Consider the following 16,579-nt stretch of genomic DNA (forward strand, 5'->3'; position numbering starts at 1 on the left):
GAGGGATATAATGCAGTTGGTAGAGTGCTTGCCTTGCATGCACAAGGCCCTGGGTTCACTCCCCAGCACCAAAAAAAAAAAAAAATCACCTGCATTTTTTTACATAACCTACATGCTGAAAGTTACAACATGCTACTGCAAGACATCAAAAAAGACTAATGGAAGAGACATACCATGTTCATGGGCTGGAGCAACTGGCATTATAGATGACGGTTCTCCCCAAATGGATCTGTAGGTTTAATGCTACTCAGAAGACATCCCAGGAAGATATTTTTTTATAAACATAGACAAACATGTTCTGAAATTTACACATACATATCAGGTCCTAGAAAAGCTACAATGATTTTGAAGGATTAGGTTGAAAGCATCACTGGACCTGGTTTTAAAATTTACTATGTAAACACATGGAATCAAGACCATGTGGTATTGGCAGAGAAACAGACACTGGATCAATTGAATAGAATACAGAAAATAGATTTAACTCACACAAACATACCCAAAGGTTTTTGTCAAAGGTTCAGATGAATTAATTGAAGTACAGCCTTTTCAGTAAATACTTCTAAAGCAATAACTATAGGCCAAAAAGAAAAAGAAATTTGGCCTAAAACTCAAATGAATCATGGACTTATAGGTAAAACATAAAACTATAACATTTCTGGAGGAAAAAAACCACATAAACTAAAATCTTCAAGAATTAACATTGGTTTTTAGATTTGACCCCAAAAGTAGGATCTGTGAATGGAAAAACTGATAAACTGGACTCATCGAAATTAAAAGTTTTTGCTTGGCAAAAGACCTTGTTAAGGGGATGAAAAGACAAGATACAGATAGCGAAAAAATATATGCCAATGACATATCCTGTCTCTAGACGATATGAAGACCTCTTCTAATCAGCAGGAAAGACAAACTACTCATTTAGAAAATGGGCAAAACACAGGCACACACTAATGATGATCCACAGAGAGCAAATAAGCCCAGGAAGAGAGGCTCAACATCATTTGCAATTAGGGGGATGCAGCCACTATCAGAAGGGCTAAGATAGAAAATAGTGACAGCTCGTGCCGATGAAGGTATGGAGTGACTGGGCCACTCATTCATTGTGCCCAACGGTACAGTCAATCTGGAAAACAGTTTGGCAATATCCTTAACAATGAAACATTTGATTACCACGTGATCTGGCAAATCACACCCTTGGACATTTTATTCCAAATACCAACACGTATGTTACATAAAACTTGTAATGAATGTTCAGAAACTGCTTTATTGGTAACAGCCAGAAGTTGAAAATGGCTTGGATGTTCTTCAACAGATAAATGCTGAAGACACTTCAACTGTGGTACGTACATCCATTTCTCAGAATACTACTCAGCAATGAAGAAAAATGAACCACTGACACAGGCGGAAACTTGGGTGAGTTTCCAAGGAAGTACTGAGTGACAAAAGCCGGTCCCAAAAGGTCATACCACGATATTTTTAAAATGCCAACATTTTAGAGATAGAGACCTACTGGTTGCCAATTTAAGAAAGGATACACAAGGCAGGTGATATGGTTATAAAAGGGCAATAGGAAGGATTCCTCTGGTGATGAAATTCTTCTTAAACACAGATGGTTGCACACACCCCAGATAAATAGAAATAAGACTGGGACAACCTATGATTTGTGAATCATGTCAAAGTCAGGATCCTGGCTTATTATTTTGAAAGATATTACCGTTGGCAGAAGCAGGGTTGAGGGTAGTTCTAGGGGATCATGAAAATATATAATCATCTCAATCAGAATTATAATTGCAAAACCCCATGAGGGCTGAGAAGGCTGAGGCTAGCTCAGTGGAAAAGTACAAGGTCGGGGGCTCAATCACCAATACCACCAAAACGATAAAACCCCACAGGTTAGGGCTGGGAAAGAAATTCTCCGTGTGTTGGGTTCTAGTCTGTTTTCTCGTATTGAAGGGAAACCAGCAAAGAGAAAGAAGCCATTGTGTTCACTGATACCTGCATGGAGGCCTTTCCTCTTCTGCTGACTTGAGAGGTCCCGGGGTACTTTCAATATATTGAAGGGTGAGATTTGCGTTGATTCAACATCAGATTGAGTTTTAGCACATTTTTCTGGGGTTGCAACCATAGAAGAGATTTCCTTTTGATGCCTGTTTGTATTTAGATAAAACACAGACGACGAAAGAAAAAGAAAAAAAATAAATAAAAAGAAAATTTCCATCAAGAAGGAAATTTGAGTACTGCATGTTGAGTATTGCAAATTTAAAGAAAGGGGCTCTCCATTATTGGAATTAAAAATAGCCATCTACCCCCTGCCCCTGCAGTGGGACATGTGGCCCCCCCACAGGTCTGTCCCTCACTGGGCGACCCCGTAGAACTTGCACAGTCTTCTTGAAACTCCTTCACTCTCCTTGTCTGTTCCTCAGGAAATTTCACCTGTGCACCCTCAACAGGGGTTCACTTGATGCTTTGACTCTATCCCTTGTGGCTTTAAAATGCACATTTTTTTCCCTTTTTCCCAATCTTCTTTTCCCTAACCTCCTCCTTCCTGACCTCTCCTCCCTCATCTCATTTTCTCTGAATCACCTCGATAAAAGACTCCTGTTCCTGTGAATGGGCAGAATCACAGAGTTTGGGACAAGAGTCCCCTGTGTTTCTTCTTTCAGAGCAAAGCAATCAACCTTCTTTTTCCTTTTTCTCAAAACCAGGTACTCCTTAATGGATTGGCACCAGGGTGGGAGGACCAACGAGGTAGGGCTGATACAGGGGCTAACAGAGGGACCACCTGGTATTTGCATGTCTGATTTACAGAAACCCATTTCTCTCATCACAGGGTCAGGTCGACCAGCAAGCTCTTACAAAAGCCAGAGAAGGCAAACTCCCACCTTGGACCCCCCCCATCCGAGGAAGAGATGGCGGCCATCCATTCTGGGGAAGATCTGGAGCCAAGAAAGATCCAGAAATGCTTGACTATTTTCTGACACATTTCTTTCTCTGAAGCTCAGAACACACCAGCCACAGACAGGAAGGTTTCCAGAACATTCTCCCACTTTACCACTTTAAAGTGTGCTCCTTCTCCTTCACCAGCCCGCCTCACACCCCACCAAATGCCCCCACAAAGCACCCACCCCATATCCTGGAATCCTTTGTGTGATGGTCCCCACAGGGTGCGTGCCCTGGCAGAAAGATCAAGCGCACCTTCATGTGCGTCCCAGGTCCCCTGTGTACAACCTGTTCTCAATAGATGTTTGAAAAAGCCTTTGGGGGTGTTAAATATTTTCTTCTTCTGGAAAAACCAGAAAAAGGTAGCTGGGAATTGACCACAGATAAGAGGGCGAAATAACTTTTCCTAATGTTAAGTTAGAAGGAAGTTCAGAAGCCTGGTATCTGCAGGATGAAGGGCTATGGCTAGCACTTCCCATCAGGTTAAGCAAGACTGTTTTATCATGTGCTGGACACACTCTTATTTAACCCACCCTGGGGAGGGAACTCAGGCCCAGAAAAATTCTGTGACTTGCCCAAGGTCACCCATCATGTACTAGGGGAATATTAAAATGTTTCTCTGTCCAACTCCAGGACCTGCTCCCGCCAGCCCTTAAAAATAAAACTAAAATAAACAGACAAAAAAATAAATAAAAATAAAAAGGACTTCATCCACCACTCAAATAGCAGACGTAGCCAACTGACTAAGTCAACTTTCTAAGAAATAGCTGCTCTTTGTATCCTGAGATCTCAAATTTGATTAAAAAGGGTAAGAATGGATTTAAGGTACAGGCCTGAAATAACACAGAAGGGAATGTCCATTTAAGAGCAGCTCATTTGTTTGAGTCTTGTTTTTTTTTTTTTTTTTTTGTCTAAATTTGCTGAGTTTAGAAGATGTACCTATGTTTTCCTAAATACTTGAAACATAATACAGTAAAATGCTCATTTGCTAACAGGAAGACAGTCGATTTTGATGAACAAGAAATTCTGATTTATTTTTTTCTTCAGTTTCTTTCTGCTTTGCTCTTAAATAAAAAGATACCCTCTTGGTAGGGTAGGCTGTGACCCTGGAATGTCTGGTCACAGACCCTTGAATCATCTTAATGAGTTTCTGACACATTTCCTGAGAGTTGGGAATATATCTTTATTTTTATGTGGTATTGAGGATCGAACCCAGCGCCCCACGCATGACAGGTGAGCGCGCTACCGCTTGAGCCACATCCCCAGCCTGGGAATATTTTTGGTTTGGGGTTTAACTAAGAATTAGAAATGTATTATACTATAGGCTGGAAAACAAAACCCTCCCACTCGAGCCTCCAAGTCAAAGATGGGGAACCTAAGGCCAGGCACGGTGGTGCACGCCGTCATCCCAGCTACTCAGTAGGCTGAGGCAGGAGAATCCCAACTTCAGGGCAGCCCCAGCAATTTAGCGAGACCCTGTGTCAAAGCAAATGAAGAAAAAGAAAGAAAGAAAGAAAGAAAGAAAGAAAGAAAGAAAGAAAGAAAGAAAGAAAGAAAGAAAGAAAGAAAGAAAGAAAGAGCAATGAGGAAATGAGGCCCGCAGTGATGGACAAGTTAGGCCCTCGCCAAGAGCCCTCTGAGGGAAGCCCAGGCCGGGGCCTCCTTATCTCCAAGTTAAAGCTCCTTCGTTATACAGCACCTTTCAGTCCTGACAATGCTTGGGTTAGGGGACCTGTCCACATTTGGTAGAGCGTGAAAGTGGCTTTCTCAAGACCATGGATTGCTATTAAATTATTATCTCTGCTAAAAAAAAAAAAAAAAAAAAAAAATCCTAACTCATCTATACTATGTGATTCTTACACTAAAATAAATCTCCTGAAGCATTTTAGAGAGGGAAGGCAAGGAGAGCGAGGATAGTGTCTGCGAGGACCCCCCAGGCAGGGGTCAGCGGGCGGTCCCGTGAACTCACTTGCTTTCTTCCTTCTCTCCGTGGTACCACCAGTCCATGATCAAGGACTTGGAATAAAGGCTTTGCACCTTCTCCAGGTCACTGTAGCCCTGCTCCATCTCCTGAACCAAAAGAATCACATCTTCATTCTGTTGCAATGAGAGGTGAGGACATCGTGAGGTTGCATCAGAGTTCCCATCTCAAACATCTCCAGCAGAAAATGGACTGCATCGGGAAAAGAAGAATCCGGAGACTTCCACGGATTCTTATACTATCTTATCCATTTCTAACCCACTTATGGACAGGTATTGCACACATAATGAACTGGACACATATGAAGTGCACGGCTTAAAGTTTCAACATTCACACCCCTGAGATCATTATTATGATCAAGAGAAGGAATGTATCTGCCACCCCCACCAAATTCTCTCCTACTCCATGACAAATCTGCCCTCCTTCCTACAACCCCTCTTCCCAATTCTTGAGAAACTTCTCATGGATATTGTGCTATGATATGTTAATTTCAGTTTTCTAGAATTCTATATAAATGGAATCGTGCTGCAAATGCTCTTTTCTTGTGTGGCTTCCTTCACTTGGATAATCATTTTGAGGTTCGCCCATGCTGCAGCATGGATCAAGAGCACATTCATTTTGTTGCTGAGGATGATTCCATGGTACACTAAGTATCAACTTTTATCCATTTGCCTGCTGATGCACAGGTGAGCTATTTCCAGGATTGGGCTACTGTCAATAAAACTCTAAATTTTCGTGTGCCAGCCTGTGTATGGACATCTGCTTCCATTTCTCACGGTGGGAACTAGAAGTAGAATTGTTGGATCGTACAGATGCTGATGTCAAACTTCTAAAGAAACTATCAAAGTATCCCAATATGGTTGTTCCGTTTATGTTCCCATCAGTAACGCGTGAGAGTCCCATTTCCTCCACATCCTTGAAGATGCAAGGTAGAGTCAGCCATTCTCATTTAGCATCCTGCATGGGTGTGACAGTATCCGACCCCACCAGCAGTGTGTTGACCTTCTAGTTTCTCCTCACCCTTCCCAGCACTCGGTTTTCTCACAGTTTTTGATTTTTTGCCATTCTGAAGGGTGTGCAGGGGTGTCTCATGGTGGTCCAGTTTGCAGTCCTCCAAGGCTAGTGATTCTGAACCCCTTTCATGAGCTTATCTGACACCATGATCCTCCTCTATGAAGTGTGTGCACGTGGTTTGCCTATTTTCTGATGGGATGTTTTGCTTCTTACTGTTGAGTGCTGAGAGCTCTTCACACTCTTTGTTCAATATGTCATTTGCAGAGACCTTCTCCCAGTCTGCAGCCCACCTTTCACCCCAGGGCATACAATAATTCAAGAAGCACACTCCTATAGAGAAGAGCATTCTTTTTAAAAACTTTTTTTTAGTTATTGATGGACCTTTATCATATCTATATGCAGTGCTGAAAATCGAACCCAGTGCCTCACACATGCCAGGCAGGCGCTCTACCACTGAGCTACTAGAAGGGCATTCTTAAAGTACATACCCTCTGGCCAAGATTGGAGGATTGGCAAATAGAATCGTACTTAGCTTCCCCTAATAACCCCTGAGAACTTTTTGCTTTTTCAGATGGTCACATGGTCACATAGTCTGAGAAGTCAGGAGACAACTACCCTACGTTGGAAATTTTTGAAAGTATCACAGATATGGGTAGATAGCAATGGTTAACAGACCTCACACATGAGCCCCGGGGACCCTTGCATGTAATGCAAATTCCTAAAGTTTGACAAAATGTTGATGGTTGTTAAATTTGAGTGATGGTCTCCTTGGGGTCCTTGCACTTTGAGACTTTTGAAACTTTCCATAACAAAAAGTTTAGAAGAAAACACATTACCCTAAGATTCCCGGGCCTCTGTGCCCACAGCCTGATGGAGTTTGTGCCCCGGTTCAGGTGGTCCTTGGGGACTGAACCCAGGGACATTTTACCACTGATCTTCATCCCCAGCCCCAGCGCCAGACTAACTGGGAGAGCTGGTTGCAGAATGGACACCCAGTGTCTGGAAGGACTTTGAATCAATGGCTCTTCCTCCACTCTCCATGGGAAGACTTAACCAGAGCATATGGGAAGCTGGGAATCACTTCTTAGAAGCCACACTGAGACTCCAAGGGACGCACTCTGGAATCCTGGTGGCCAGGATATTCTGCCCATGGGTTTCCACAGTACTTTAAGCCATGTAAGGCACAGTGCCCCACCGCCCCCACTTTTTGAGACAGGGTCTCATTAAGTTTCTTAGAGACCCACTCAGAGGCTGAGGCTGGCCATGAAATTATGATCCTCCTGCCTCAGCCTCCTGAGCCGTTGGGATGACAGGCCTGCACCACCACATTCAGCCCTTGGGCCACTTCTGAGAAATGCTGGTATACTTGTTAACCAGTTTGTTTGCTTGACTTGGTTTTCTCTGTGGTTACTGTTTTTTTACTAAGGTACTGACTGCCCCTACACCTCCACTGGTCGTGTTAAAATAAATGAACACTGTGCTTAGCCCATCAAGCTCTTACCTGAAGAGCCTCCTGAGGAATGGGATCCTTGCCACCAAATTTATAAGAATGAAACTCTCCTCCTGTCAAAGAAGCAAGCTCTTGCAAAAATTCATTCGCCATCTTGTCATTGTAATTGAAGGAAATGGTGTAAATAGGAATTTTCTGGAAAACTTTGACGCGTTCTATCACCGTCTCAGGTGGCTGAAACAGAAAAGAGAGGGAGAGAAAGGAAGACAAAGATGTGGGAGAACCCTTGCTATTTGCCATAGAAAAATACCGAGACAGTGATTCCTCACATAGGGATAAGGGGCTTTTTGTAAATGTGTCATTTCAGTTCAATGAAGGGACACTGCCAGACAGTGAGAGCATGAAGACCAACCCGGCGGGGCCCTGGTCTTCCCGGGTCTCGCACGTCAATGGGAAGAAGAAGCACAGAGAAAGATTTGCCTAGCCAAGTCGCTCGACTTGAGGTGCTCCTAAGCTCGGGGTCCCTGTGAAGATGCAGAATCGCGTGGAGAAGACGCTAACGTCTGTTTTGTTTGAAGACAGAATCTCTATGTCGATACATCTCTGCCTGCATGACATAACTGGTGGCTTCAGTTGCCCCCTAGCTGGCGTGTGGGGTGAGGGGGAGAACTTTCCCCAAATGCCCTTTGTACCTTTGTGATTTGGGCCACGTGAATGTATGACTATTCAAAAACTGAATAACAAAATGGATCCTTAAGCCCATAAAACAGAATGTGATACAGTCTTCGAGAAGGAGGCCTCTGAAGAATTCCTCGTGACTTGGAAGGCGTGTTTTGAACATTAGATGAAAACAAAGCAGAACACAGAATTCAATCATGAGTGATTGTAATCGACTTCTTTTATGCTTATCCATATTTTCTAAGTCTCATCTAATGCAGACATTGAGAAAATAAGTTTATTAAAAAGAAGAAGACGCCCTGTCTTGATGACTCTTCAATCAGAACGCCTAGCCAACGTCTTTCCCAAATCAGATCCAGCCTCGTGTTTCCAGAACTCAATCTCCCAGCACTCCACGCGCAGAACACCAGCACGTGCAAACCTCGTGCTCCCTGAAATTTAAAGGTCAATCCTTAATCACATAATGGGGGAAGCCAGAAATTGGTTGCCTCGATGCCTTTCTGCCCTGCTCCCACCTTCTCCTCACTCCATTCCTGCTCCTAAACCAGTCACATGTCTTGTGGCTGCCATCTGATCTCAGGAGAGGGTCCCCACCTCCCCGTTCCTGCTGCTGCTGCCCACCGCTGGGCGTTCCTAGCCCTTGCCAAGGTGCAGGCAGGAGGCAGAGCAGAGCCAGCCTTTCCCTGGCACTACTGGGCATGCTTCTAAAGCCTGGATGGATGGGGCCGTGCGGTCCTCTTGCAGGTTCTCCCCAAGAAATGCCCACCCTTTTAGCAGGGCACTCAGGAACCTTCACGCCTCCCCAACCCGACTTTCTCACCTCAGCCCTGCCTCAGCAGGTTTCTCTGACCCAGCCTCCACCCCGGGTCCACACCTCTGTCCTTCCTGCTCAGGTCACCATTCATCTCCTCTGCTCAGAACATTCCTTCTCCTCTTCCCAGACTCAGCTGCAGTGTGGTCTCCCCGGTGGGCCCTGCCCTGGTCCCTCCATCTCCTACGGCTCTCATCCTTCTCGGGGCCTTGGCCTCGGGCGGGCAGCCCGGCTCCCTGGACTGTATCAGAGTTAACTGTCTAGGCACGTCCAGCTTGTCCCCCTAAGGACAGATGCCCCTCAGGCAGGATGAGCTATGGTCCACCTGCGTAGCCTCTAACCTTGGTATCCCACGGGGAACGTCAGAGAGAGGCAAGAATCTGCTTCCCAACCGAAAACACAGCGAAGTTGATGGGAAAACCACTCAAAATAAAATGTCCCTTTACATGCTGCCTCTCTGCCATACAGCCAGTGCTGAGGGGGGGAAATTCCAACTGCTTTACTCCATGAACCAGCCGACACAGGATATTCTCGGATCTTTGCCTAGCAGTCTGCCTATGTAAACATCTGTCGAGGAAGGAAACCAGGTGATAGTAATTCACTCCAGTGGGTAATCTGCATTGGGCTGGCCTGGAAATCCCTGTGTTTATTTAAGGGCCGAAACCCTCGTTTTTCATTCACAAAGCTCAAGAGAAGCTGAACAGGCTTCTCCAGAACCTTTCAAATATTTCCCAGTCGGGCTAAACAAAACAAAGAACATTTCACTGGAAAGGCATGCTTTGTTTAAATGAGGACTGTGCTAAAATTAGGGGCAAAGCCAAGGATGTTGTGCAGTGACATGTTTAGATTGAGTCCTCAAAGGTGTGTGTGTGTGTGTGTGCGTGTGTGTGTTGGGGGGAGACTCTCCTCACTCTTAATTTGTAGTAAAGTGTAAACCAGACTCCAACAGAAGGCGGATGCCTCCCCTCCCCGGGTTGGTCTCCAGGACCGTAGGTGTGTGTGTCACAGGGCTCCTCAAAGCTGAGGCAGACAAAGGAATTCCCCAGTGCGGCTTCTCACCTCAGTTCTGGGTCCCTAAGCCAAGGGACACCTCTCAACCACTTCTTTAAAGTCATCCAAAAGGTCCCCCAAACCCATCCTCAGCATTCACTTTCAGTGAAAATAAGAACCTGATCAGGTCTGCCGTCCGTCAGAAGGTAGATCACTTGTGTTTCTTGATCAGCAAAAGCAATCCGTAGGGCATCCAGGGTGTTCGTGGAGCTTCCAACCTGTGGGGAAAAAGAGGTACCCAGAGATCTCATAAAAGAGTGGTATTTATTTTCTGCTTCCAAAAATAATCATTAGGGCTGGGGCTGTAGCTCAGTGGCAGAGCACTTGCCTAGCACCAGGTTATATCCACAGCACTTGAGGCACCGGGTTATATCCGCAGCACCGCATAAAAATAAATAAAATAAAGGTATTGTGTCCTCCTACAACTAAAAAAATTAATAATAATAATAATTTAAGTAAAATGATTTCAAGACATCAGATCCCTGGGTGTGTCACCAAAGTCTCTTTCTAGGCAGTACAAGAACTGTTAGCAGCCAGGACTGTGGGTTTCCTGCCTTGATGACAGAAATCTTAATGCAATTTTATCTTTGGGTTTCTTCGTGGGACGCTAACTCAGTTACATCTCATCCAGCTGTCAAAAGAGCTTAAACACACAGCCCAGATGCACCCTGGTAGGGACTGTGTTTATTTCAAACCCAGATTTACTCACGATACCCAACGTTTGGCAAACACGAGCACGATATCATTAGCAATCTGACAATAGCACAGGGATATATCTAATAGGTTCTAGCGACTACAGAAGTTCACGTGCACATTAGGTCTTACAAAAGTGCGTGGTATTGAGTGGGGGACTAAATGCTGTTTTATATATCATAGACATACAAATACAGTTGGCACAAATCTATGGATTCTATACGCATGGAGTCAACCAACTATGGATTGGAAATCTTTGAGGAAAAATTTGCATCTGTGCTGAACATGTACAGACTTTTTTCTTCTAATTATTTCCTAAACAATACAGTTGAACAACTATTTATGTAGCATTTACATTGTAGTAGGTGTTATAAATAATCTAAAGGTTATTTAAAGCACACAGGTGGATATGTGCAAAAGCAAATACGATTGCATCTGCAGATTTTGGTATCCTGGGGGATTCTAGAGCCAATCCTCCAGGGCTATTAAGGGATGATTGTTCCAGTCAGAATCAGAATCAAAGGGAATAAGTTATGGCTTATTCTCTCTCCTACACATTATATCAATCATAACACCATCCACAACTCTTCATATAAAAAAGGTAAAATTATACACATGGTATATGTTAAGAGAGATGAATGATATTTAACTTATATTAAACAATTATAAATTAGAAAATCTTTTGAATGCTTCATCAATATAGAAAAAGATGGGACTTTCAGACAAATTTAAATTCACTGGAATGCACTTTCCTTTTTTTTATTATTATTATACTGGAGATTGAACCCAGGGTTACTTAACCACAGAGCCATATCCCCAGCCCTATTTTGGATTTTGTTTAGAGATGGGATCTCACTGAGTTGCTTAGTGGCTCGCCACTGCTGAGGCTGGCTTTGAACTCGTGATCCTCCTGCCTCCACCTCCCGAGCCACTGGGATGACAGGCATGTACCTCGGCGCCCAGCTGGAATGCACTCTACTTAATATGCAAAAATAATACTAAGAGACTATTAGTAAGAAATACAGGACTTGGAGGTTTCTAACTGTTTCCTTAAGCCTGTCCACTCCTCTCAGGCCCAGGGTATCAGTCCAGCTTTAATTATAAGCAAGAAAACTAATTGTGGTTGACCCAAGAAGAAAGGAATTTATGGGAAGGACATGGGATGGCTCACAGCCTTACCCAACTGGCAGGAGAACGTGGTTTAGGACCTCACACTGGGAGCAAGGCCTCTGATCCTGCCACAGACCTGCCTGTTGGGACCCCGCTGCAGCTCTGCTGCCAAGCACCAGATGCTACGCCTTGCCTCGTCAACTTTGGAGATGCTGGCTCTGAGCTGGACCAGCAGCCTGCTGTCCCTGTCACCCAAGGAGCTACATCCGACTGCACCTGCCATCACTGCCACGGAGTCCCTGCTGGCACCATCTGGAATCGCTGACTTGCAACTCAGAGCCCATGAGGCTTTTCTGCCTGGTGGGGCCTGGTTCATACAACGCTCTCTCCAGCTGATGGGAGGCCAGGACCCCCAACTTCCACAAGTGAACAGGCTCTGCCTCCCATACGGAGAATCAGGGTAGGAAGAGAACCAAAACTGATGGCCAAACATGCATCCAAGCCTCCGCCCAAGGTGTCTCCCAAGCCTCACCACAGGCCACAGATCAGACACCAATGGGTCCCTCTGCACCCTGACCCACCCAGCTGCTCTCACCTCGGTCACCTGCATCTGATTTGACTTCCTTTCTGAGGATATTCAGTAAGCACTGAAGTCCCACCTGCCAGGCATTTTGCTAGGTAGGGGACGTAACTTACGAAGCCAGACCAAACTTTGTATCTTGAGGGGGGTTGGCAGGCAGTACAGGAGGCCTAGAAAACCACCAGCAAATACTGGGCAAAAGCTGTCACGGCCCATGCCCAGCACAGGATGCACCTTGCTCTGAGTGGGCAGCTAAAGGCTTCTCAGGGTGGAGATGGCAGGGAAGATCATCAGCAGTGGCCGGGGCTGGGGCTCAGCGGCAGAGCGCTTACCTAGCACGGGCGAGGCTCTGGGTTCCACCCTCAGCACCACATAAAAATAAATAAATACATAAAGATATTGTGTCCAACTACAACTAATAATTAAATAAATATATATATATATTTTTTAAAAAAAGATCAGTAAGCTAGGTAGAAGAGATGATGGGGGTTCCAGACACCTATTTTGCTCAGGATTTGGCAAGTAATTTTATTTGCAAAGCTCCTCTGAGGCCAGAATAGTGACAGTGGTGGTGGCAATAGTGACAGTGGTGGTGACAGAGGGGCTGGGACTGTAGCTCAGTGGTAGAGCACTTGCCTTCCATGCGTGAGGGACTGGGTTCGATCCTCAGCACCACATAAAAATAAATAAATAAATAAAAATATTGTACCAATTACAACTAAAAAAATTTTTAAAAAAGAGATAACTCCCAGAGAGCACATGCCAGGTGAGGGACTTGCTTTCCCTGCATCTTTACCCCTGTCATAAGAAGACTCAGGCAGCAACTTCTGCCCTGCACCCCTGGAGGTCACCCAGAAACAGTAGACAGCCCAAGTGCCTGGCACCCCTGCAGACAGCAGCAAATGGGATTTCAGAGTACAAAATGGCTCCAAAAACCAAATTGTCAATGGAATGAAACTTGCAGATTGAAACCAGAACAAACATGCTAAATCTAAACAGTGAATGCCTGCTAAATGAGAAGATTTAAGTGGGATTAGTTTCCTGACATAATTATCAAATTGTCCAGGATACAATTTTTAAAAAATCACTCATCATACCAAGAACCAGAGATACTGCTTTTGAATGAGAAAACTATCTACTGATGAGGCAGAAGAGCCTTGGAGATCTGTGAGTTAATAAAGAAGACAATCTTTCTACTGTGAGAGTTTCAAAAAAAAGAATTGAAAGAATGAAAAATTTGAAAATCATCTAAGAAGTAATGACTTTAAAAAATCACAAAATTTGGTGAAAGATACAAAAAACACAATTCAAGAAGTTAAGAAAAACTCCAAAGAGGAAAAAAAGAAAAGAAACCCACACCAGTACATGTTGTATTTAAATTTCTGAAAACTAAAAAGGAGAAAACTCTTAAAACAGCCAAAGGAAAATAGTACCTGTAGCATCTATGAAAGAATATCAATATCCAATGACAGTCAACTCTTATCTGAAACACATTGTGTTTCAAGGGCTGAAATAAATGAACTGCTAACTATAAATCATGATATAGCTGGTGTAAATATCTTCCCAGGTTGAGAACTATGAGAATCTATTTCTGGAAGACCTGTCCTTAAAGAATGGCTAATGGAAGCTCTTCAAATAGAAAGAAAACATTTAGAGAAGAGAGATTAGACTTTCAGAAAAAGAAAGAACAACAATGGAATGGGTAAACATAGAAGTAAACCTAGGGGCTAGGGTTGTGGCTCAGTGGTAGAGTGTTTGCCTAGCATGCATGAAGCACTGGGTTTGATCCTCAGCACCATGTAGAAATAAAATAAAGATATTGTGTCCACCTAAAACTAAAAAATAGATATTTGAAGAAAAAAAGAAGTAAACCTAATAGACAATTCTTAACTTCATGAGTTTTTTAAATCATGTTTCATGACTGAAACAAAAGTTTAGCACCATCTAATATGGTATGTAATATTTATGAAGGAAAGACTTTAATTACATTTTTTAAATAGTGAGAGTAAGGGGACCTAAATGGAAGTAAGGTTTGTGCACTTAAACCAGTAGTTACAAACTACTCAGGACAACCATTACAAGGAAAATCCCTAGAACAATCATTAATGATGCAAAGCGAAGTACTAAAAATAATATAAATAAGTCAAAATAGAATATTAAAAAATGGTCAAATAACTCATAGGAAGTCAAATTAAAAAGAAATGAGAAGCAGGAAACACACATAAAACAATAACTAAATGGGAGAATTAAGCTTTAAATATCAATGATGATATGCAAATGCTGTGAATGTACCAATTACATGACAGACATTGAAGAGTGCAACCATATGCTGTCTACAAGAAACTCACTTCAAGCAAAACAACATAGACAGGTTGAAAGCAAAAGGAAGGAAAAAACACATTGTGTGAAGATTTATTTTTAAAAAGCAGGAGTAACTACCTTAATAGCATACAAAATACACTTTAAAGAAGGCAAAGAAAATTATTAAGGACAAAAAGGGACATTACATAAAGATAAAGGGCTCAATACACCAAGAATCCTAAATATGTATGCATCAAACAATGGAGCTCCAAAATACATGAAGCAAAATCTGATGGAAATGAAAAAGAAAAATGGATAAATCAAGAATTATGGTTAGGTTCTTCAATAGCCATAGTTGACAGAACAACTAAACACTTTGCAACAGTGTAGAAGAACTAAATGACAGGATCCACAAACCAGATCTAATTAACATTTATAGAACTTTCCACCCAATAGTAGAATACACAGTATTTTCAAACAAATATCAAACATTTACATAAACAAATCTTGAGTCACAGAACAACAATTAACAATTTTAAAAGAACTGAGGTCATATTGAGCATGTCCTCAACCATCATGGAATTGAAACACAAGTTAATAACAGAAAGACAATATGAAAATCTTCCAACACTTGGAAATAAAAGAACATGCTTTAAATAATTCATTGTTCAAGAAAAGAAATTACTGATAAAATTAAAATTAAATAAGAGTTGAATGAAAATTAAGTAAAACATTTAAATTTATGGGATGCAGCTAAGATAAAGTTGATGACACTAAAAGCTTACTTTAGAAAAAAGGAAATATCTCAAAATAACAATCTGTGCTCCTCACTCAATAACCCCCAAAAAAGAAGAGTAAAATTAACTCAAAGCAAGCAGGAGGAAGGAAACAAAAAATAAGCAAAGAAATCAATGAAAATCAATAAAATTGAAAAGGAAAACAAGTAGACAAAAATAACCAATATGACAGGTGAACAAAGGAACATCACTGTAAATCCCACAAAAATGAGAGGAATGATAGGAAATATTATAAATAATTTCATCCCCTTAAAATCAACAGCTTCAAACAAATGGATCACTTCCTTCTAGAAGCAAATGACCAAAACTAACTCAAAAATGTTCAGATAATCTTGATAGTCCCATATTATTAAGGAAAGTGAATTCATACTTTAAAACCTTCCAACAAAAAGAAATCAAGGCCCAAATGGTTTCATTAGTAATTTCAACCTAACAATTAAAGAGAAAAAAATAACACCAATTCTACAAAGGTCAGATTCAGGAGAAAAAGAAAAGTGAACACCTCTCTACCCATATTACAAAGTCTATATTCTCTGAAATCAAACTAGACCATTATTTCTGAGAAAAAAAAATCTACAGACTAAACTTCCTCATGAACAGACACAAAACTCCTCCACAAGATATTTTGACAAAGCTAATGCAGAATATATGAAATGTATAAAACCTCATGAACAAATGGTAATTATCTCAAGAGGGTAAGGTCAACTTGACATTCAAAAACAATTAAACCAATGTAATTCACCATATTTGTGAACTATATAGATCACCATATTTGTGAACTAATAGATGTAGAAAACACATCTGACAAAATTCAGCATTCATTTATGGTAATAATTTTCAGCAAACCAAGAATAGAGGGGAACCTCATCAATCCAAAAAAAAAAAAAATCATAACTGAAAAAAAGGAACCCCAAACAAAAAAACCCACAACCTACAACAAAATCCGCCATAGCCAGCAAAGTACTTAACAGTGAAAGACAGAAACCTTTCCCTGTAAGATTAGGATGCCCTCTTGGATCACTCTTATTCAATATGAAAGTCCTAGCCATTGCATGGATGCAAGAAAAAGAGATAAAAGCTATACAGAAAATCAGCAACTCGGTAGGGGGGCAGTGGGAGCTGAGGCAGAAGGATGATGAGTTTGAGGTCAGCATCAGCAACTTAATTAGGCCTTAAC

General features: G+C 42.2%; 1 protein-coding gene across 1 annotated transcript in view; it reads right to left on the reverse strand.

Moving 5' to 3' along the window:
• Vwa3b (von Willebrand factor A domain containing 3B) overlaps nucleotides 1-16,579 on the reverse strand; it is a 187,079-nt gene that overhangs the window by 66,400 nt on the left and 104,100 nt on the right. Inside the window, exons 13-16 of the mRNA XM_026379299.2 lie at nucleotides 10,041-10,139; nucleotides 7,434-7,616; nucleotides 4,907-5,034; nucleotides 1,993-2,144 (exon numbers count right to left, since the gene is read on the reverse strand). Coding sequence (XP_026235084.2) covers nucleotides 1,993-2,144; nucleotides 4,907-5,034; nucleotides 7,434-7,616; nucleotides 10,041-10,139 — 562 coding nt within the window. The remainder of the gene's footprint in view (nucleotides 1-1,992; nucleotides 2,145-4,906; nucleotides 5,035-7,433; nucleotides 7,617-10,040; nucleotides 10,140-16,579) is intronic.

The sequence above is a fragment of the Urocitellus parryii genome, chromosome 12 (assembly GCF_045843805.1).
Source record: "Urocitellus parryii isolate mUroPar1 chromosome 12, mUroPar1.hap1, whole genome shotgun sequence".
NCBI classification, from domain to species: Eukaryota; Metazoa; Chordata; class Mammalia; order Rodentia; family Sciuridae; genus Urocitellus; species Urocitellus parryii.